Source organism: Atractosteus spatula, chromosome 11 (genome assembly GCF_055471065.1).
Source record: "Atractosteus spatula isolate fAtrSpa1 chromosome 11, fAtrSpa1.hap1, whole genome shotgun sequence".
NCBI classification, from domain to species: Eukaryota; Metazoa; Chordata; class Actinopteri; order Semionotiformes; family Lepisosteidae; genus Atractosteus; species Atractosteus spatula.
Genome location: NC_142716.1, coordinates 33,976,308 through 33,997,802, shown reverse-complemented (window position 1 = coordinate 33,997,802; position 21,495 = coordinate 33,976,308). Strand labels below are relative to the sequence as shown.

At 54.2% G+C, this 21,495-nt stretch overlaps 1 protein-coding gene across 3 annotated transcripts in view; it reads right to left on the bottom strand.

Annotated features, from left to right (window-relative positions):
• Nucleotides 1-7,158: 7,158 nt before the first annotated feature.
• rgl1 (ral guanine nucleotide dissociation stimulator-like 1) overlaps nucleotides 7,159-21,495 on the bottom strand; it is a 32,815-nt gene continuing 18,478 nt past the window's right edge. For 2 of the 3 annotated variants that reach the window (XM_088926927.1, XM_088926926.1), the window contains exons 2-18: nucleotides 20,530-20,640; nucleotides 16,014-16,222; nucleotides 15,854-15,925; nucleotides 15,307-15,500; nucleotides 14,878-15,002; nucleotides 14,560-14,775; nucleotides 13,858-13,961; nucleotides 13,382-13,466; nucleotides 13,095-13,184; nucleotides 12,863-12,949; nucleotides 12,606-12,638; nucleotides 12,367-12,488; nucleotides 11,675-11,764; nucleotides 11,323-11,506; nucleotides 10,943-11,185; nucleotides 10,076-10,190; nucleotides 7,159-9,820 (exon numbers count right to left, since the gene is read on the bottom strand). In XM_088926927.1, coding sequence (XP_088783053.1) covers nucleotides 9,633-9,820; nucleotides 10,076-10,190; nucleotides 10,943-11,185; nucleotides 11,323-11,506; nucleotides 11,675-11,764; nucleotides 12,367-12,488; nucleotides 12,606-12,638; nucleotides 12,863-12,949; nucleotides 13,095-13,184; nucleotides 13,382-13,466; nucleotides 13,858-13,961; nucleotides 14,560-14,775; nucleotides 14,878-15,002; nucleotides 15,307-15,500; nucleotides 15,854-15,925; nucleotides 16,014-16,222; nucleotides 20,530-20,640 — 2,268 coding nt within the window. In that variant the 3' untranslated portion in view covers nucleotides 7,159-9,632. Of the gene's footprint in view, nucleotides 9,821-10,075; nucleotides 10,191-10,942; nucleotides 11,186-11,322; nucleotides 11,507-11,674; nucleotides 11,765-12,366; nucleotides 12,489-12,605; nucleotides 12,639-12,862; nucleotides 12,950-13,094; nucleotides 13,185-13,381; nucleotides 13,467-13,857; nucleotides 13,962-14,559; nucleotides 14,776-14,877; nucleotides 15,003-15,306; nucleotides 15,501-15,853; nucleotides 15,926-16,013; nucleotides 16,223-20,529; nucleotides 20,644-21,495 lie in introns of all 3 variants that reach the window. The other variant, XM_088926928.1, reaches the window with a different exon arrangement.

The following is a 21,495-nucleotide window of genomic DNA, read 5'->3' as shown; positions in this document are numbered from 1 at the left end:
ATTACCTGTAAAGCACCTTGAGTGGAGTGTCCAGAAAAGCGCTATGTAAGTGTAAGCAATTATTATTACTGAAAGACAGCTCTGAATAGCACTCGGGGAATCGGCCACTAATTTCTCAATAAGCAGAACAATGTAAAAAGTCAGTAGTTTCTGTTCTAAAGCCTGACAAGTGAAAGCAATGTCATCTCGGAGTCAGGGGAGGAAGGGTGCTGTTTAGCCACCTACATCAATCATTTTTACTGGGGTTTGAGGACCTGGAAGGAAACGGCCCAGACTAGGATATCCTGTAAACTAGTTTGCACTTCTGAAAGCACTTCCCTGGCCCAGCAGAGGGCGCTGTGCTGCCGACCAGGAGGGAGAGCTCATGCCGGAAGAGCTGGAGCAGCGGGACTATTATGGGATGTGTGAATGACATCACTCTTTGGAGAGCAAATGCAGGGCTTTCCGGGAATAACAACAATAATAAACATCCCTTGGCCAAGGCTAGAGCCTAACAGCAGGATCGGCTAAAGCCCTGGCTCTCCCTGCCAGAGCCGGAGCCAGCACAGGGAGCTGACTCTCCAGAGCGCTCTGGATTCCTCATGCTTGCCGGCCTCAGCCCGGAAGACATGGATAATGTAATTGTTTCATCCTGGGGGTCTGTTTATTGTTAGGAAAAGAGCCCTGTGTGCCTGTTGATTTTTTTAAGCACTTTGTTTTTGTGTATTAATCCACTCCATACCAGCAGAAACATGCGGTTGTGTGTGCCTGCTGTGGAGTCCTTCACCGCATGACAGGCTGACAGAACTGAACCTTCTCAGTTTTATCAAGAGACGAGTGCGAGGGGACCTAATGCAAGTGCTCAAAAATCATCAAAGATAGCGACTGTGTCAGCCTAGCGGGCTTCTTTGGAATGGGCAGTGTGACACAAACCTAAGGACACAGATGGAAGTGCATTTAAAGCCAAGAATAGGTAGCACTTCTTTACACACAGAGTTGTGGGAGGATGGAACAGGCAACCCCACCACATTCCAAGATCCAACCAACAGTTAATAATAATAATAATAATAATAATTGCTTATACTTATATAGTGCTTTTCTGGACACTCCACTCAAAGCGATTTACAGGGAATGAAGACACCCCTCCACCACCAACAATTTGCAGCCCCACCTGGATGATGCGACGGCAACCATAGTGCACCAGTACACTCACCACACACTAGCTATCATATGATTGGTAATGGGAAAACTGGCCAGGACATAGGGGTTGTTTTTCGAGAAACGCCCTGGGAGTTTTAATGACCACAGAGAGTCAGGACTTCGGTTTTTACATCTCATCCGAAGGACGGCGCCTTTTTACAATGTAGTGTCCCCCGTCACTATTCTGGGGCATTAGGACCCACACAGACCCCTACTGGTCCCACTGACACCTCTTCCAGCAGCAACCTTAGCTTTCCCAGAAGGCCTCCCATTCAGGTACAGGCCAAGCTCGCACTGATGGGCTGCAGCGGGTTATCAGTTGTGAGTTGCAGGGTGATATGGCTGCTGGTGCTTGGCTATACTGGGCTGAATGACCTCTCGTGTGCGACCGGTCCTGTGTGTGGGACTGTGCTGCAGCCGTGTCAGGACGTGCCCGTCTCCCAGCCATCTGGTCTCGGACGCCTGTCACACTGGGCAGACCCCAGGGAGAGCAAGGGGGCTCAGGGAGAGGGAGAGCTCAGCTGCAGCGAATTGTGATGACTGCGTAGTTTGGTTCCGTTGTGTATGTTGAAGCGAACTGGGATTTGCACTGCTGTGGGTCTGGGGGCACCAGGCTTTAAAATCTGCCGACTCAGGAGACTGGGAGCCTGCCTGTCCTGTCAGAGAGGGGCGGGGGGCGAGCCATCGCCTGCAGCCGCAAAGCAGGGAAGCAAAAAGCTCCGATTGCTGAATCGAGCACGCGCTCAAACAGGAACTAGCCTCCCTGCCGTAATGGAAGCACTTTTCCAGGAACAGACCGGGCTCCGTGACGCAGCTGGGGTTTCCCTCGGTGCTGAAGACAGACGTTCTCACTTCTCCTTGCGAAGAAGGCTGCCAGGCCCCAGAATCGAAACGCGGCGGCTCCTGCGAGGAGCTGGCAGAGACACTCACCCTTGAGGCCCAGGGCCATGGACATCTGCTCTCGCCTTCAAACTCGCCGCCAAGATCCGCCCAACAGTGAGGAGGACTGCACGTGAAGGCTGTTACTAACTCATCCCCGGGGAACCTGATGTTCTGCTCCACAGGCTTGAGTTCACAGCGCCCCATAGTGGCACCAGTGAGGCGCTGCAGCCAGGGACAGTGTGGCTTCTGTGTGTAATGTGACATTAATTTTAACCACCATCAGCAGCATCATCACCCTTACACTTATATAGCTCTTTACAGGTAATGGGGACTCCCCTCCACCACCACCAATGTGCAGCCCCACCTGGATGATGCGACAGCAGCCATAGCGCACCAGAACGCTCACCACACACCAGCTCTCAGTGGGGAGGAGAGCAGAGTAATGAAGCCAATTCATAGATGGGGATTATTAGGAGGCCATGATTGGTAAAGGCCAGATGGGGAAATTTAGCCAGGATTTAGCTACTAGGGTAACACCCCTACTCTTTTCGGGAAACGCCCTGGTATTTTTAATGACCACAGAGAGTCAGGACCTCAGTTTTAAGTCTCATCCAAAGGCGGGCACCTTTGAAAGTATAGTGTCCCTGTCACTATATTGGAGCAATAGGACCCACATAGACCACACTACTGGTCCCACTAACACCTCTTCCAACAGCAACCTTATCTTTCCCAGGAGGTCTCCCATCCAGGTACTGGCCAGGCTCACACTGCTGAGCTCAGCTGCAGCTTGCTCCACTGCCTGATTCTTTTAACCTCTAAATTTATCCATCAGGGCATGGGTAGCTCTGTAGGCTTGCACATTTTCTTGTTTTCTTTCCAGCTGACCTTAATTACTTAATTTAAGTCTTAATTGGACAAAACCTACCTGATTGGAACATTTGCAAGGTTTTTTTTTCTGCTCTTATGTTTGGGATTTTATTTTAGGAAACGCAGTAATGTTGAAGTTGAGTTCCTATATGTTTAAGAGCTAAAAACAGTGCAGTTAATAAGACACTGAAGAGCTGGCAGGTGCAATAAAACAGGCAGGCGTGCAGCAGGACTGGGAACACCTGCATTAGTGCACACACGAGAAACCAGCAGACTCCGAAATGCACGACAGGAAGAGAGAGGCTCTTCTGCAACTTAAAAAAAAAATCCAAAGGTTATTTTCAGCCAGAGGAAACCAGAGCCTGTTTCTGGTTCCTCTTCAAGAGGTGATGAGCAGTGTATGCTGCCACAGAAGAAACTCTCAGCTGGAAAGCGCTGAGTCTTCCAGCAGAGACGCAGAGGTAACTGCAGGACAGCTGCACGCAGACGGCACAAAAGAAAGAAAGAAACTTCCTTAAAGGGACCAGAGGACTGGTTTACAGCTGACTTAAACCAGGACCGAGACCAGCTCTGAAGAAGGACTGACCCTTCCTGGAAACACGAACAGAGTCGATTTGTCCTTGGGTAACCCCAGGGAGGAGCCACTGGGGCAGAGTGGACACCAGGCCAGCAAGAAAACGAGAAAGAGACTTAAAAATCAGCCAAGGTGCAAAAGGGATTTCAGTCTCAATTCCTGGGAAGGGCAGGGGTGTAGAGTCTTCATTACAGCTGAAACACTCACTTCGTCTAATTGATTTCTTAATCGGCAATTCATTTTTTTTCCCCCAAGATTTATCAAATCTCTTAAAGAGACGCTGTTGACTCAGGCCTCAAGATGATGATCGTTTACAAATAAAAGGTTTTAATAGCCACTGGCTTAGTCGGTGCTGCTCCTAAATATTTAATTCGATTGTATAAATGCTTAGATTGCGGTTTGGGTACATAGATCGCACCAGATCTCAGCTTCAGGCATCCCGACCTCCTCGATCTTCTAGGGTCCATTCCAGCTGTGTCCCTGACTAGGGCTCTAGCCAATGTTATTTACTGAGAGTTTTTAAACCCTTCCTTGATCCTTAAAAGCTAGATTTCACCTGTGCACATTACTTTAACATATACCCTGAAACCTCCAGCAGGAGCTACGTTCAAAGGACTAAAGATAGTTAATGATCAACAGGGCTATTAAGACTTTATAACTAAGTTATTAACATTGAAAGATGATCCTTTCCTGGTATAAATCAGCATTAGTCCTTAGTAATGGAACACACCATCTTAGGAACAGGCCAGGGCCTGGGTTAAATCTGCCCAATTTGAGGGTGACGTTCTGTATATGTGGATGAGGAAAGATCCTGCATCTACTCACTGCAAACCAGCAGTGTTTCCCGCTGTGTGATTCTGAATGAGCTGGGACTGGAACAAGGCTGGGTTGTTAGGGAGCGTGCGAATCAACACTCTGCAGCAGCCAGTGCGCAAGGCCTACAGTTAGAACTGTGTCAAACGAGAGGAGGCCATGTTGGTGAATCCAGCCTGTTGGGCTGTCAGAAGCTTATCTAGTCCACCTTCGAGAAAGAAGCTGGGGTGTCAGTTTCAGCTGCACGGGGGTGTAGCTTGTTCCACACTCCTCCTGTTTTGGAGGCACCTCCACTGCTGTGTTCGGAAGACTAAAGTAGGAAGTAAAAGAGCTGAAATTCTCCCGGCGCCTGTGCACAGATCTCACCGCTCAGAGCGGGCAGTTCTTTTGAGCACGGGCAGCAGGGGTGGTGTCCTGGTGCCAGGGGGATTTCAAGCGCTCTTCAGCTGCAGCCCCCGAGGAGCTGGGAGAAGCGGTTAGATTGGCGCAGTTAAGCCAGTCACCAGCTGGTTTAGCTCGTTGAGAGTTCAAGCAGGGAGCTGCCTCAGCATGCGTGGTCTGTAAAGGAACAAGTAAAGGTTTATTCCATGCCGACAGCAGAAGAAACAACGTTTCAGCTGTGTGCCTTCTTCAGGTGTCCACAGCCGAAACGTTATTTCTTTTCTTCTCTTTTCAGCATGGAATAAACCTTTCCTAGCTCATTAAGAACCAAGTTGACATAAGACCTACAGAAAAACCTTGCTCCTTCAGGACAATCCTGCAGATAGGAGAGGAATCGACCGGCCTCACCAGCCGCGTGGGACATAGTTCAGTTTTATGTTAAAATCCAGTTAAGCAAGACTAAAAAACGGTGCTGTTTTTCTCACCGTGCTTGCCGCTGACAGAAGCTTATCTCAACCTCACTGTCACCAGCAGAGCTGCAGTAGCTCTGTGGCCCAGGCCAGGCCTAAGCGCAGAGCAGACAGCAGTGGGATCCGGGCTGCGGCGGGGGACGGCCGTCACTCAGCGGGGAGAGTTCGGACACAAATACACAGTCATGCCCTCGGGTAACATCACTCTCTCCTCTCCGCCCACGGCCCCTCGCAGAACTCGCCCCCCTCCAGGCACCTGCCAGTTTGCCCAATTCCAAAAGGAGCAAACCAGCGACGCGTGTTCAACCAGCTGGCGGCTGAAAGAAATGTCCGTGAAGAAAAACCAAACCCTACCATGCTGATTGCTTCTTTACCGACTCCCTTTTGCTATTCAATAAAACGGCTCATTATCAAAAGGGGGTGATACTTTAGCAAGGCATTGCATAATTAATAATAACAAATAATATTATAGAAATATTAATAATATAGAAAAGCCATGGGCCATAAGTGATGTTATTCTAATGGACCTGGAATCCCAGCCCCTGCCTTGCCTGGGAACACAGCGGGATGAATTTGAGGGCCAGTTTTGACAAAGACCCTCTGTCCGGCTCCTGCAGCCCTCCAGTGAGGCACCTCTGTACTGTACAAGCACCCTGCGCCCAAGAGCTCCAAAGACCTCCAGCAGCACCGCAGGGACTACAGCAACAGGCACCCTGCTGTCCACGGCCAGGAGGGGCTTCCACCTCTCCAATTAAGCACTAACGAGCTCAATTAGGTAATTAACAGCTCAGATGGAAAGCATGCCAGGACTGGAGTTGTGCATCCCTGCTCTAGTGGAATAAGCAAGATGGGCCACTTACAACCCTCGTAAGCTTTCTTAGGATGTCCTAGAGTCCCGTTCAGTGTGTCCAGTTCAGCCCGGAATGAGAGGAGTTACTGAAATGCGCTGCAGAGGAGCGGTTTCAAGGCCTTCATCTCCTCCACGTTTGCTCAGAGCCACAGTACGCGCCGCAGAGGTACGGTGCAAAAGGCAGAGCCCCTCGGTCGTCATGGTTTCACAGCAAAGTCGCACAAAATCAGATTCAGTCATCTATTGACTCCTCTCCTCCCTGCTTATCCCGCTGTGATCACTTCCTGCCATGTGCTCGCGGCCTGAGCCCACAACTTCCCCTTCCACTCCGACGTTGCCATGACCATATTTATCGGTTGGTGTGTCCCCCTGCCGTTTCCAGGGCGACTGCATCTCTCCGTGATCGGGGCGTGCCCCTGTGGGTGCCCTGTGTTGGCAGGATGTTGTCATGACAGCAATAACAAGACCCTTATCAGTGTACCTGTGCGCATCCGCATGCCTTTAAGAAGTTGAGTTTAAGGAGGAAAGACCGTCACACTCGGCGTGTTTGTTTCAGTAGCGCCTGCGCGCCTATTGATCCTCGTGTACGAGTTTTGTATGACTGAAATACATTAGCCCAGTTTTCTGTTAACTCAAGAACAAAACTGAAGGGGAAGGGTGCAAATCCAATTGGCTTTTGGGCGTCATCTATTTAAGCATCTAAAGATGGTTTTTTAACTTTGCTTTACAGCACTGGAATGTATCCGCTCTTTAAAAGCAGAGCTAATTTAGGGTCTGCTTTCCAAGTTTCTAAAGGTAGCGACTGGCCGCTTCTGGACAGCGTCCTCCCTCTTGCTACTCGGCTGTCCGCTCACTGTTGCTCGCCCCAAGGGCTTCTGGGTATCTCCGTCCTGAGCCAGATGGGCGAACACCGCACACTCTCACAACAGAGCCACCGTGGTGCCGGCCCGCTGCCAGCGTCGGGGAACCGCATCAAGACCCGACACCACCAGGGCCTGCGCTGAGCTTTCGTTTCTCCGCACGGACCTCACAACAGACAGCTCCTCTGTCAGCTAGTCTGCGAATTTCATAAGAAAGCACGCGCGCACGCACAGACACACGCAGACAAACGGGAAGGAAGGAGGCAGATGAGTCAGATTGTTTTTTTTCTGCAAATTATTTTTATGTTTTGCTACCGTCTTCATTTTTAGGTAACAGGAACTATACAGAACAACTGGATAATATGAAAAAAGTATTTACAAAAACTGGGTAGTATATATATATACTAGTGTTTCGATACATTTCTTTTTTATAAAAAAAAAAGACATTAACCGGAGCTCTCTTGGGAGAGAGTGGGTAGGTGCTGAGAGCTGTGCTCCGGACTCCAGCCTTGCTACCACAGGACATGTAGTGTGCTCAAACAGTGCTCTACTGAGAGGCACACAGGAATGTCACAGCTCTGCAGTAGATGTAGCTTAAAACCCACAATGGCTAAAAACCTCACGGGTGAAATTTAAGGCCAACAAAGGCAGCACGTCAATCTCTTCAGTCATCAAGATGCAGGACTGGTGTCTCTGCGGGATCAGGAGATGACGTAGTGCTGCAGCATTTCGACAACTCTGCAAAACACTGTGCTTCTCGTGAAAAGTGATATACTCCAGGAAACTGAAATCACCTGGTGACGTAGCCACTGGGAGTCCCTTGCACTCTTCAGCCCTGACCCTGGGGTAACCTGTACCCCCCTCCCCCAAGGAGAATGGCAGTAACCTGTTCCGGACTTTGGTAATAATTATGCAGAAAACAGACTCTTCCATTTTCTACAGAGGGCTTCACTGTGCAAAGGTTGCACTGTCTTAGCAAATGGTGCCGTTTTTAAACAGAACTTCAGGTTTTAAAGTGACTCGGAAGTACTCGTGAGAACCACGCAGATCAAATTCTCTGCCACCTAATCCTAACTCTGCAAGCAAATGGAACTATGAACAACCCCCTTTTCTACCCAGAACAAGCGTGTCAGCACACCATTGCTCAAAATGAGGACTGACAGGATGCGGCAGAAGATCTACCCCTCTCCCCAGGCTCCACCGGGAGGCAGTGTGGAGCTGTGTAGTAGGAGCTGGGGGTCCCCAGTGCCAGGGAGCAGCGAGGGGGACGGGGTGCTCTGATCAGAAAATCGGAGTGACTCAGCCCTCTCTCAATCCCAAGCAGAAGAAGTGTCGCATGTGCAGATGGCAGGCTTTAATGAAGATTGCTTTGGCAGTGATAGATATGTAAGTAGATGCTAAAAAAACTCAGTGACAAGTGCTATCTCAGAACCAAGCACAGGGTTTGCCCTAATTCAGTCTCCCTGCAGGCAGTTTTAACAAAAGCCCTTCGGCAGGGGGAGGGCAGCCAGCTCCCAGTACTGTACTGTACTGTACATTGGCTGCTTTTCTGCTCTGTCCACAAGACAGGATTGAGTCACCAGTCGGCACAGTGTTGCAAAAGCCAACATAGCTCTTCACGTGGCTGAAAGCTCAAACGATGGACTGCGTACAGGGAAACTGGCCCTTGTGCTCCACAGCGTGCCCTGCGTGTGGGGAGGGGCAGCGTCCAGGCAGCAGCAGTACGGAGGGGTATTGGCATGAGATGAGCTCCACTGTACCTCACTGCCTGACCGCTGCCCACAGCCCCAAGCCCCTCACACAATTCTTCTGTTCTTGTGCTCTGTATGCGTTTTCAGAGCTCAACGGTAACAAGGATTCTCAGCTGCTCTTGTGCTTTCACTTTCTGGTCACTTTTCCTCCCCCACCCTGTGACATTTACAAAACGAATAAAACTATTTTCGGGTGGCTTTCAGGACCCCAAAACTCAGAAGTGCAACCGTACTGGATAAACGGCCAGCCCCTGGGCACAGGAAGAGGAAGTACTCGGTTAACTACGCCAACAGGAGCCAATCGGAACGCCAAGTGTGGTGTTCGTCAAGCGGCTCGGGGCGTGCGGGGGAACCGACGGAGGACGGCCCCCTCCCCTGGGGGGGTGGGGGGGGTCACACCTGACTCCCGCCCCTCCCCCCCTCCCACAACGCCCGAGAAACAGCGGCAAAGTGCAAGTCCGTTCGCCATAACCGTCGCCAGGGGAGACCACGGCGTAACTCGGCAACAAGGCCGAAAATTGTCAATTCTCCTTCTTTTCTTTCTTCATTGGAAACCAAAAAGAAAGTCAGGAAGGAAAAAAACCTCAAGAATACTGATGGGCGAGAGGACGAGGGGCGTCCTCTCCTGTGGCGGAGTGTCCATGGAGATCTCCGGCCTCCGCCGGTCGCTCTGTCCAGCTGTCAGTCAGTCCACACGGACAGCGGGGGGCGGGGGGACCAGCCTGGACGGGCCGGTCCCGGAGAGAAGGGGGAATGCTGGGAGGCGGCAGGGATACAGGTGCTCTTGGAAGACGGGGAGTGATTGTCCGTGCCCAACGTGCGATCTCCTCGACAACCGAGTGGAGCAGGAAAGTTCCGTGTCCCCCAGGGTGGGTGCGTACATCCATGACATCCGTGTGTGTGCGTGCGTGCGTGCGTCCGCGCACTCCAGTCCCAGCATTCCCTCCAGAGCAGCGTGCAGCTCGGGCTCCTCCCTCCGGCTCCGCGCGGGTCCCGACCCCCCCCCTACAGCGTGACCTTGCTGAGCCGCTGCGCCAGCCCGCTGCGGCGTTGCGCGCGCGGGAGCGTGGAGCTGCAGCGGCTGCGCAGCTGCACCGGCCGGCCCGGGGAGCCCCTGCGTCGCAGCAGGAAGTTGTAGTCCGCCGAGCTCTTCATGGCGTAGAACACGTTGGCGTTGTCCGGGATCACCAGCTCTGAAAGCGCAGGAAGGGCAGGGCGTGAGAGCGTGGCCGTTTCTGCGGGAGCCTATCTCTCCGAGCCCCACAGGGCTCACCGCGGCGACGGTGGGCGTTTCACCCGCCTCCCGGCCACTAACCGACACGGACGCTCGAGCCAGGAAACGAGAGTATGATGGGAAGGCAGGCGGAGAGGCGCGCAGGAGTGAGAGGTGGAAACGGGGACAGGCGTGAAGGAGACTGAGCCTACACAGACCAGGCAGGCGGGCCTACCTCTCTCCTCCGAAATGACCTGCACCAGTTCGTAGCTGTCCGCCGGCTCCCCCTCCAGGTTGTGTTTGGTCATCGCCCTGGTGATCACGGCCGGGGTCTTGTCCTGGCTGGTGAGCTGGGAGGAAGAAAGGGAGAGGGGTCACCGACAATCCACACCACTGCCGTCCACACCTGACCCACCCCCACTGGGCTAGCAGCCTTATCACCCTGCAACTCACAACTGGCAACCCTCACTGAAGCTCAACAGGTGTGAGCCTGGCCAGTACCTGGATGGGAGACCTCCTGGGAAAGCTGCTGGAAGAGGTGTTAGAGGGGCCAGTAGAGGGCGCTCATCCGAGGGTGTTTCTCGAAAAGAGTAGGGGTGTAACCCTGGTGTCCTGGCCAAATTTCCCATTGGCCCTTACCGATCATGGCCTCCTAATAATCCCCATCTCTGAACTTCTCTAGCTTCATCACTCTGTTCTCTTCCACTAATAGCTGATGTGTGAAGAGTGGGCTGATGACCATCCAGGTGGGGCTGCACACTGGTGGTGGTGGAGGGGAGTCCCTGTTGCCTGGAAAGTGCTTTGAGTGGAGTGTCCAGAAAAGCGCTATAGAAGTGTAAGGAATAATAAAATCTGGCACAGCTGCCAGAGGAGGACTGGGGTGCAGGGAGACTGCGAGTGCCCAGACGGAGGCAGACGGAAAGCTCCCGGGCTCTCTGAGCAGGGCAGGAAGGAAGAGGAGCCGAGGAGCACAGGAAGGCCAGTGCAAACAATACACCTCTGAAGGCCAAGCAGACTGCACAAAGCGCAACACGCGGACGCCGCGCTATACACGCACAATTCGCACCCCACGACGGAGAGACGGGGAGCAGCAGGGCCTCACCAGGATGCTCTTGTAGAGGTTGCCGTTGCCCTGCTCCAGGCTGACGCGGACGATGCAGGAGTCCTGGCCCTGCGGGTTGTAGGCGGGCGGCGCCGGGCTGGGCGAAGTGGGCGACAGGGAGCAGGAGCGGCGGTGCGCGGGCGGGGGCGCGGGCAGGGAGGGCGAGGGCGGCACCGTCACGCTGGCCGAGGACGAGGACGTGTCCATGGAGTGCAGAGATGAGCAGGACGAGGACTCCGAGAGCTGGGGAGAGAGAGAGAGAGGTTCATACAGACCGCCCTACCTCCCGAGAGCCGACCGATCACGGCCGCTGTCCGTATCTTAAGAACATGCCACAGCTACACCCTCCTTCGGGGATCCCCATGTCTGCTTTTCAGTACCTTTTTGGGGGGCCCATCAGGCGAGTGGGTGGGGGTGAGGCTGCCTTCGGGCTCAGAGGGGCTGGAGTCACTGGAGGACACGCTGACGGAGTCCATGCTCTCCCCAGAGCTGCCACTGGGGGGCGACCTCGGGCTCTCCTTCACCGGCGTGCTGCTCACCACGGCCTCCGACCCCAGAAACAGCCTGGCCGGGCAAGGGAAGACAAGAGGGAGGCGTTGGAGAGAAACCGTAGAAGAGAAATGAAAACTTCTCCATGCGTCAGGCTGGAGGTGTGGCTCGGTCAGTGTCTGACAGCCGGCCAGTACATCCCTGCCCCAGCGGCGCTGGGCAGGAGGGGTCGGTCATACTCACAGACTCAGCCTCTTGACCATGCTCTTGCGTGGCTTCGGGGAGGTGGGGCTGCTGTCGCCCAGTCCTTCAATGCCGCAGGACAGAGTGTAACTGCAAAGCAACAGTGGAGGGGAGAACATAAGTGAGGAAATGAGACACCAGCACAATCTCCTTTCTACTCCTATTTCCAACCCTGTCCAAATCTAAAGGGCCTGTCTAAAAGGCATAAGCTGTCCAATCTGACTGAGCTCGGACCGTGCTGTAAGGGGGAATGGGCAAACGTTGCCCAATCGAGGTGTGCTGTGTTGGTACAGACCTACCCAAACAGGACCGTGGCTGCAATTCAAGCAAAAGGAGCTTCCGCCAGATACTAACTCAGGGCTGTGTACGCTCTCCCACCCCCTTTTCCTAGATTGTCATTTACAGCTACTTTTCAGAATGTTTGTGTTTGTTTGGCACCTGGTTGTTGTGTTACAATATGCAAATGACGGTCAAATCAATTCGGATTTTAGCACGTCTTTACTCCAGGCTGTTAGGCCACTAAATGCGTTGCTCTGGAAACGGTGTGTAGTCGTTCGATAGGACCAAGCGTGTCAGGCAATCGTTCCCGCGCGTGGGCAGCGCATCAGGCTCGACTCCGCCAGGAATACAGAGCGGCGGACACGGACCCGAGGGACCGAGCCAGGGCAGGAGCGGAGCAGGCTGCGGCCTACCTCTCCTCCTCGCTGTACTGCGGCTGGCTGCGGAACCAGCGCAGGAAGCCGGGGTCGGGGGTCAGGCAGTAACTGTTGCAGGCCGACTGCAGGAGCTTGATCTGGGCGATCACTTCAAACTCCTGGAGGCGGGGGGCAGAGAGAGAGAGAGAGAGAGAGAGCGGGATGAGTCTCCCCGATACCCTACACTCTTGGCTCCAGGAAAGGGGGAGGGGATTGGAGGACAGTGAAGAACTCACCCTGCGCCTCTTCTCGAAGTTGATCAGGCCGTTCTGCAAAAGAAAACGCGGCACTGTCAGAGTCTGCGCTCACACGCACGCGCGCTCCACCCCAGCTCCTCTGTTCCCTGCCCTCGCCTGGCCTCTCCCAGCGTCTGGGCTCGGGTGCGAGTTCGGACCTGGCCTGAGAGAGGAGGAGGGCAGGGATGGGGGTGTTGGCGAAGAGGGCAGTAGTGGGGCAGCTGAGTGGGCAACGAGGGCAGTGCCCGAAGACTCACCTCCACAAAGTCGGGGAGCGCTGTGTCCAGCATGGTGAGGTCTGTCAGAAACGTGCCCAGGTAAGGCACCGTCCCCTGCATTGCACCCTGGGAAGGGAGAGGGGACGCGGTCAGTGGGGGTGGGCGAGCAGAGCCAGGCTGGCACCGTCCCCACACGGGTAGTCATACGTCACTCGCACAGACACACAGAGGCGTAGGCTCTCTCTCACGGCGTCTCTCAGCTGTCCCTCACCGTGTCCCTCTGCAGCTGCAGTCTCTTGTGAGTGCGCTTCTGGTGCTCCTTCACGCTGCTCTCCAGACTGGCGAACTTGGACGTCCCCTCCTGGAGGCAGAGAGAGGGGCTCGCTCACTGCACACACACACAAGCTTCCCCGAGAAACAGCTACGCAGCCCGCCAGCAGCACGCGACAAGAAAATATCTCAAAAAGTGGGCCCTTTCCCACCCCTCATGGCAAAGGTGCGTGTGTGTAGGTACAGAGGATTGGGATGAGGTGCAACGGTTTCATTTTTCAGGGTTACCTTCATGAGGAGCTCGCGGCTGGTCAGGTAGTTGTTGTGATCCGAGAAGATACCAGACAACTCGTCAAAGGTCTGCATGCTGTCCCTGAGAGCGGAGGGGGGGAGGGGAGAGGCAGAGAGCACAACTTATCATGACACGTCTCTGAAGGGGCTTCTCCGTGGAACAGCCTTTTAAATCACAAGACACTTTACCCAAAGAGTCGCGGGAGAGTGGAACAAACTGCACAGCTACCCTATAGAAACCAACATCCTGCAGGCCACTATCAGCTAAGAGCTAACAGCTGGATGGGATCTTTGTATCGCTATCTACCAAACAAGCTAGAAGCACAGAGTATTCTCTTATCGGGGACCACTCCTACGCCCTTAAGAATGACAGTGATTAAAGCTGCATCCCATGCCAGATGCAGACCTACAGACCAGCAGGCACTCGGACTGATGGATGGACCAACGGAACCGAGACGGGAGCAGTGACTCACTTGTGCACGCAGGCCCAGGTCCGTTTGAGGCGGTACAGGGGGTTGGACTGCAGCGCCGAGACGATAGCTCGCAGGGACGAGAAATTCTTCCGGATTCGGCATTCCTGAGGGGAGGAGAGGTAATTCGCAAGGCAGCTTGGGAAGGTCAGAGGCCGTGTCCAGTTCCACTGCACTGCCCAGTGTGCACATGGCAGAAGTCATGCTAATGAGGCAGATGGCTTGGATGTACACACGCTAATGTTAATTAGCGAGGTAAACTGCGTTGCGTTTTGATAACCTGTTGGACGCACTTTGGAATAAAGAGAACGGGGCCTGAGCTAATCAGGCTGCCTGGGCCTCTGCTCCAGGTCCATAACAAGCCTGCTTCCCACCCCCAGACTCCAACACACAGACCACCGCTGTGCCAGAGAGCCAGCTGGCCTAGTGGGGGCCATTTAGAGAAGCGTGTGAGCCAGAGCTCCCCAAAAAAACCCATGCAGATAGGAGAGAACGTGCAAACTCCACACAGAAGGTGATCTATGCTGGAATAACACCTCTAGCCCCGGAGCTGCGAAGCAGCAGGGCTGACGTCCAGATTACCCTCCATGCTGGTCATCATTCACCCCTTTCACAAACGAGTTAAAGACCATCGTTCTTCTGCAGAGTCGTTACGCCTGCTGAAGACGAGGTTCCCGAGTGGCGCTTGCAGACCCGGCGGCGTACCTGCGCGATGTCGATCCAGCGCTCGATGATGCGGGCGCGGAGGTTGGGCCGCAGCTCGCGCCCGCGCAGCACGGTGCTCACCACGCAGGCCGCCACCGCGTTGAACTGCGTGATGGTGGCGCGGATGGTGGGGGCGCTCTGCTTGTTTTCCTTCTTGTCCCGCTGGGACCAGATAGAGCCCAGGCAGTGGTGCGGCACCACCTTCTTAAACAGCTCCTGAGAAGGAGAGAGAGAAGAGCGCTGAACCCCCCTGAAGGACAGGAGGAGGAGACACCCTCCGCGCCACCGCAAAAACACAAGCCTGGCCCACAGACTTACTGCGTCCATGTACGTCAGCTGTTCAGCCACCAGGTCAGCCTCGAAAGACAGGAAGTCCTCCGGCACCTCGATCTCGACTTCCTCCTCTTCTCCTAAGCAGAAGGCAGTGTTGCCTTGGAAACCACCTGAGTTGAATGGGGGGGGGGGGGGGGGGCAGGAAGGTGAGACATGCGAGCAAAGTGGTGCCCAGTTGTGCCCATGCCCATGACATCCCACCACACCCCACTGGCACTGGAGCTCTCCCCAGGAGGAGCTGATCGATGGGCACAGTGGCTCTTCTCCAGTCAAGGCTTTGGAGCCAGAAGTGTGGCACTACGGTAAACCGCGCCGTCTGTGCAGTCCCTGCCAGTGATTTCTCCCCCGGGATTTGTGCCGGGGGCGACCGTGCCCAGGCTCGGGCTACCCGCTCTGCCCCCCTCCCTCACTCACCCTCCGGGTCGGGGTCCTGGGCCGCCTGCCCCCGGAGCTGCTCCAGCAGGCTCCGAGCTCGCCGCGCCGGCTCCGACCCCGGCAGCGCCCTCTGCAGGTACCCCAGCACGCGGTGCAGGTTGGGGTATTCCGGAGGCTCCTGGAAATCCTCCGGACACTGATCCAGCCAGGCGCGCAGGATGGAGGCCAGAGCGCTGGGAGACGGAGACGGAGACAGGGAGGGTTGGTACAGACACAGAGGCACAGCGGGGCCACAGAGCGACAGGCAAGGAATGATGGGACAGCCGTGCCCAGTCCCTCCCTCTCGAGGCTTCATCAGAACTACATGTGAGCAGGGTTAGCCACAGCAGCGCGAGGCTGTGCTCGGGGCTTTGCAGGGCTGCGGGTTCAAACCCCCTGCTCTGCAGAGCCAGGCTCTTGGTTTCAATGACTCCATCACAGCGCCCAGCAGTATAAATGAGAACAAAATACATATCGGCATGGAGAAAAGGCAGACTGCACAGGGCCTGAAGTGAAACAGACGGACAGCCGGGGGGTGGGGTCTTACTTGCGCACTGCTCCTCGGGTGTCAGTGGGGCTGGGGGGCTCATTCTCCACACCCTCACCTTCATTCCCGAACCTGAGAGAGAGAGAGAGAGGAGGAAGACCGTTACAGCGCACGGGGGAACAGGTCCGGACAGCAGGGCCGCGCGCGTTCCCGGACGTACCGGTCGAGGAGCAGCTGCAGCACGGCGGCCGTGCTGGCGAAGGCGCGGTAGGTGGACAGGAAGATGCTGGTGTAGGTGAGGTCGTTGTCCCCGAACGCGGTCAGCAGCGTCTCCACCAGCCGCTCCAGCGTGCCCGCCCGGATGCTGCGGATCTTGCAGGTCTCCAGCTGGCTGACCGTGTGGCCGGGGGGAAGCCGGTCTCCTTCCGCCTGCGAGAGGAGACAGGGGATCGGTCAGGGGCGCGTCCTGCAGGACAGCTTGCACACGCGTGCCGAGAGGCCCCCCGTATCCAGCTCACTGGGCGTGCAAACAGCCAAGTGATTCAGGGGATCTCCTACTCGGCCATCCTAAAAGACAACCATGTCAACACAGAGCCACTTCCTCATGTCGCCCAGTTTTTAGCGGCATGCGTAGCCACGGCAACAGGAGCTTGAAGGACAAGCCAACCCCTCTCTCCATATCGGGGCTGAATGCCTCCGTTTCCCCCCCGAGCCCACTACTCCACCACCCCAGCCGAGATCTGGCATTGGGCGACGGAGATCAAAAGCTTCTATAAAAACTCAGCTTTCCTGCAATACTCAATATTCCCGTTGGGAGAGAAAAGTACACCATCCAAAACGCGCGCAAGGGCCCAGGGCTCTGAGACACGCCAAGCATCAGACCGGTGCCTGTAAGTGACAAGCAGCGAGCAACACGCATCTGAAGAGTGAAAAACAGGAAGAAAATTCAGCGATTGTAAAGATTGCGACTGTTCTCCGATACAGGCATTTCCTTTAATGCCCACCTCCTGCGGTTTGAGAATTAGTCTTTCACGAGGAACTTGATGAAAATCTACACATACCAAGCCCGTTGCCTGCTCGGTTTCTATCCACCACTGGTGCTGCTTGTTCACAGACCGCCGCCGAGAACATTAAACAAGACCACATTCTCTAAATCCAGGGGACTGTCTTCTAGAATCTTACTGCCATCGGGATGATCCCCTAGTTTGGTTCTTTGTAACAGCAGTAAGACTTCTTGGTCACTAGTCACTGTTCAGCTCTGTCCTCTTGACACAATTTCCCAGTGCCTGGGTATGTCCCTCGTCTCGGGAAACTGCTGGAGGAGTTTTTTTCAGGCCCCACTGGACACATCTCCAGTTCAAATTAAACGGAAAACGATCAGACAATGGAGGTTTCAGTGCTTCTTTCTAGGACCTGTGACACATCTGCCCTTTAAACACCAACACCTCCTGGATAACTTTGTCCTTCCCTGCCCTGGGGCACAAGGTCTGCCTCTTCCTTGCTCAACCCCTGAGCAAACTACTTATTTTCTACTCGAGCCACTTCTCCTTCCTGGCCATAACGTTTCCCATCATCACCCCCGAGTCATCCTTTACCGCTGGAATGCCAAGAAGACCGGTCGTCACTGCTCGTGTTGATCTCTCAGGGCCTGACGTCCTGTTGCGGCGTGTCTGAAATTCGCACAGGACCAGGGTGGAGAGGGGGAGACCAGGGCCTGGCTGCTGTTAGCCCACTGCAGCAGGAAACACCACAATCTGCTTTCAATCACAGCCCACCCCCCCTCAGCTAGAGCTGTCAGAGAAGAAGAGGAGCGCGGCCTGTCTGCCTGCCCCGATCAGGGACTCTGCACGAGAGAGAGAGGCTGGAGAGTCTTCCATCGAGCCCCAGGAAACGAAGTGGAGGGGGGGGGGTCCTTCTTCCTGCCATTCTTTAACTCTCCACTCGTTTTCTTGCAAAACATACTACATCTGGGCAGGAGGGCTGATCCGAGTGGACAGAAGTGAAAGAGATTTTTTGGCAGTATCTCCAGTTCTGCACACTGTCCCCACCCCCTCCCTCAGCCCGTTTCACACTCCTCTGGCCTTCCTCTCCTGCGTGGCGCAGGCAGGCGTGGACTACGCTAACCCCCTGTCCCTCTCTCAGAATCCCACTGCTGCTGGGGCAATGAGCAGATGCTTTCATAGACCCTCACAACAAAATCTTTAGTATTAGTATTGAAGCTCATTCTTTGTTGCCTAAACAAAAGCCAGGAAACTTGACTGCGGAAAGTTTCCTCTCTCCTCCCCCAGTAAAACTGGTGGCTGCTCGGATTCTGGGAGGTATTGGAAGTCTGGGATTAGACTGGCTATTTCACGGAAGACAATTATTCTAAAATCCCAGGGCAGTGTGGCAGAAAGGGCTGACTCAGCCTACGGTCCCTCCCTGGACAGCCAGGACTGTCTGTGTCCAGTTTCTAAAGCCAGGCATATATTTCATCAGGGTCTGATTCTCCTTGCTGCCCTTACCCTGGTCAGAAACCCGTCTGGCTAGTGCATGGAGAGCTGTTGGTCTTGTGCTGTGATCGGGTTGACTGTATAACAGTGCTCCTGAAGCTGGCTGGTGTCACTGTGGCTCGGGGCAGTGAGCTTCAGGACCAGCTGTGCTTCTGCAGTGCCTGGTGAGCTGATATGTTTGTATTAACTCCTCCCTCTCATTCTCTGTCTGGTGTTAATGTACTTTACAGTCAAGATGGTCTGCGTGAGTATGACCCCCTCTGTTTTTCAGCACTGTGTTGATCTACTCCAGCATTCAGGCGGTCTGTATTGACCCTCCGCACGCCCGGCTCAGTACGTCAGTCCTGCACACAAACAACCTCCTTCACCCATCGAGGCTCAGTGCAGAACAGCAACGCCCCACCCCTGACGCCAGGGAGCTGCAGCTGGCCAGGGGGTTAATCCCCACTCTGCGGGGGCTGGGAGGGGGAGGGGCCAGCAGTAACAGAGGACTTGCCCCACCCCCTTCCCATCTCCAGCCTCCGCCCCCCTCCCTGGCAGCTCCTCCGACCGCCCTGCAGGGGTGCCAGCTCGAACGTGTTCTTATCCCAGAGGTCACAGTCCTGAGCCAGCTGGGGTCAGGGGCAACCATTAAGAACTGAAGTAAGCTCACAAGAAAGAAGAGGCCATTCAGATCACCTAGGTCACTTAGTAGCGACTGATCCAAAGATCTCCTTCAGCCATGTCTTGGAAGAAACTAAGATTTCAGCTTCAACAACATGGCTAGGCAGCTTGTTCCATTCTCCTACCACTCTTTGTGTAAGAAGAGTGCCTCCTCTTCTTGGTTATCAGTGCACATCCACATCATTTTCCCTTGTGCCCTCTGCTTTTCCTTCATTGAAGATTCTGAAGAAATCCACTGGGTTGACTTTGGCCATATCTCTTGGGGATTGGGAAAATTTCTATCAGGTCCCCTCACAACATTCTGTTTAAGACTAAAACAATTCAGTTGTCTCAGCCCCTCGCTGTAAAACCCAGACTATCTGGTTGCTCTTCTCTGGACTGATTCCAGAGCAACACAACCTACTGTACAATGTGGTGACCATTATTATAAACTGTATCCTAAAAGAACCCTTAATTGTGCTTTATACATATGGAATAATGCAATCTAACCTCCTTAATTCCACTTCCAGATTCATTTTTCTAGAGAGTTTTTTTCCCAAAGCATTATTAAACACACCAGCTGTCTGTAAACAGATTCTCCTTAATCCTGCACCTTGAATGAAAGCACTACCACATTTTGGATGACTCAACTTTAGTTCTCCGTCTTTCCTGACTTCCATTACAGTCACATTAATAACTTGCCAATAAGTGCTAAGCACAGTGCAATGCTATTTCTTGCCTATCTGCTTTTCCATGAATCCACACAGCAATTGCGTAGAAAATGTCCTGGATTTTATTTAATCTAAAGTGGAGTATGTGGCTTCTGGCCTTCTCGTTGGCACCACAGAGAACAAACACCTTCAAGAAGCCCAAAATCTCAGGAACTCAAGTCTTGCCCAGCTTTCAGGCTGTAGCAGACATCCACTGGCTTGAGTGACCCTAGAGACCAGGCTCCCTTTACCATGCTCAGTGTGCCAGTCGATACAGTACTCGTGTCTCCTCTACAATGGGGGCTCGCATTTCAAAACACACCAGAATGACTCAAAAGTGACTAAAGGCGCAGCAAGAGTAACAGCACCAGAGCCATGATCACACCAGGAGCTCAAGATCTCCATCAGCACAGTGTTATCTCTGGCGGGGCAGGCTCTAGACTCACCAGCAGCCCACAGAGTGACTCCGATCACATCAAAACAAACAGCACAGAGACCGTCCTGGCACTCCACCACTGCAGTGAAGAATCCTACAGTCAATGTTAATTACACCACTGGCACCGAGACCACCCACAGGGCAGGAGCCAATTGCCTGGGAGTGGCAGAGACGTCCACAAACCTGCCCCAGGGCCTGTCGGGGTCACAGAGCAGCAGCTCCGGGGCATGGAGGAGACCCCCAGATCGGACACTGGTTTAGTGGGGACTGTTGGGCAGCCAGATTGCTCAGGTCCAGAGTGGAATTTAACAACCCCTTCCATTACTAACGGCACCAGGCACATGGCTGTGCAGCTTGTTCCCCACTCCCACAACCCTTCATGTAACGGAAGAACAGGAGACCCTGTATAAAAGACTTTAAAAGCACTATTTAAAGAACAGATGGGACTGTGCTCACCCCCAGCCAACGTGCTCCCTTGTTGGCTGCCTGCTGGATCTGGATCCTCTTCAGTGTAACATTGTAGATGGCCCCCTCCTCCACCTCCTCCCCCCAGTCCTGCACCGAGCTCTGCTGGGGAAGACAAACACTGTTACACCTCGGGGAAAAGCGGGGACAGGATTCACCGACACACCACACAGCCCATCTATCTGACTGCACCCGTAGCTGTAAAATATCCCCCATTCCTAAAAGCACCTGAGAAACGGCACCGCCGCAGCGGCATCACCTGCCCTTCCCATGATTCCTTAGGAGAAAGTGACGCCCTCACACAACTCTGCAGAGCAAGCTTGCACGAAGCTCCCAGAAGACGAGAGCAGATTCTCCCAGAGCTGGCATTCTGACTGACAGTAAACAGCCTAGAGGTCGATTTGCGAGTGACTATATCTGCAAGGCATGGAAGTTAGAGATTGGGCAGCACACAGGGGGAGAAGGGCCATACCACCTCCTACTTCACAGAGCACCATCAGCATCACAGTGAGAAACAAAAATAAAATCTACACAACTGTAGGAGCGCAAGGGACAGCCAAGAGACTGTCAGGAGAGGCCTAACAGGGCCAGAGAAAAGGGGAGCCCTGGTGCTTCAGCTGAAACTGATCCAGAACACACAGAACACACTCTCCAGCTTGCCCACACGGCTGAGAACCCCCACACGAGCTGCGAACCAGGGAGGCAGAAGGCAGCCATGACCTGGCCTGGCACTGCCGACCCCTGGCGGGGAAGACAGGGGGTACTGCGACAGCCGGAAAGTAAATAAAACAATTTCCTCTCCCAAAGAGCACGACCCCCCTGGGAGCATAGAGTCACTGGCACAAGGCCCTGGGCTTCCGAGAATCCCCCCCCCACACACACACACACACACACACGTCTCCCTGTGACACCAGGGTCAACAGATCAGCAGGCTGATCCTCCCCAAGACGAGATCCG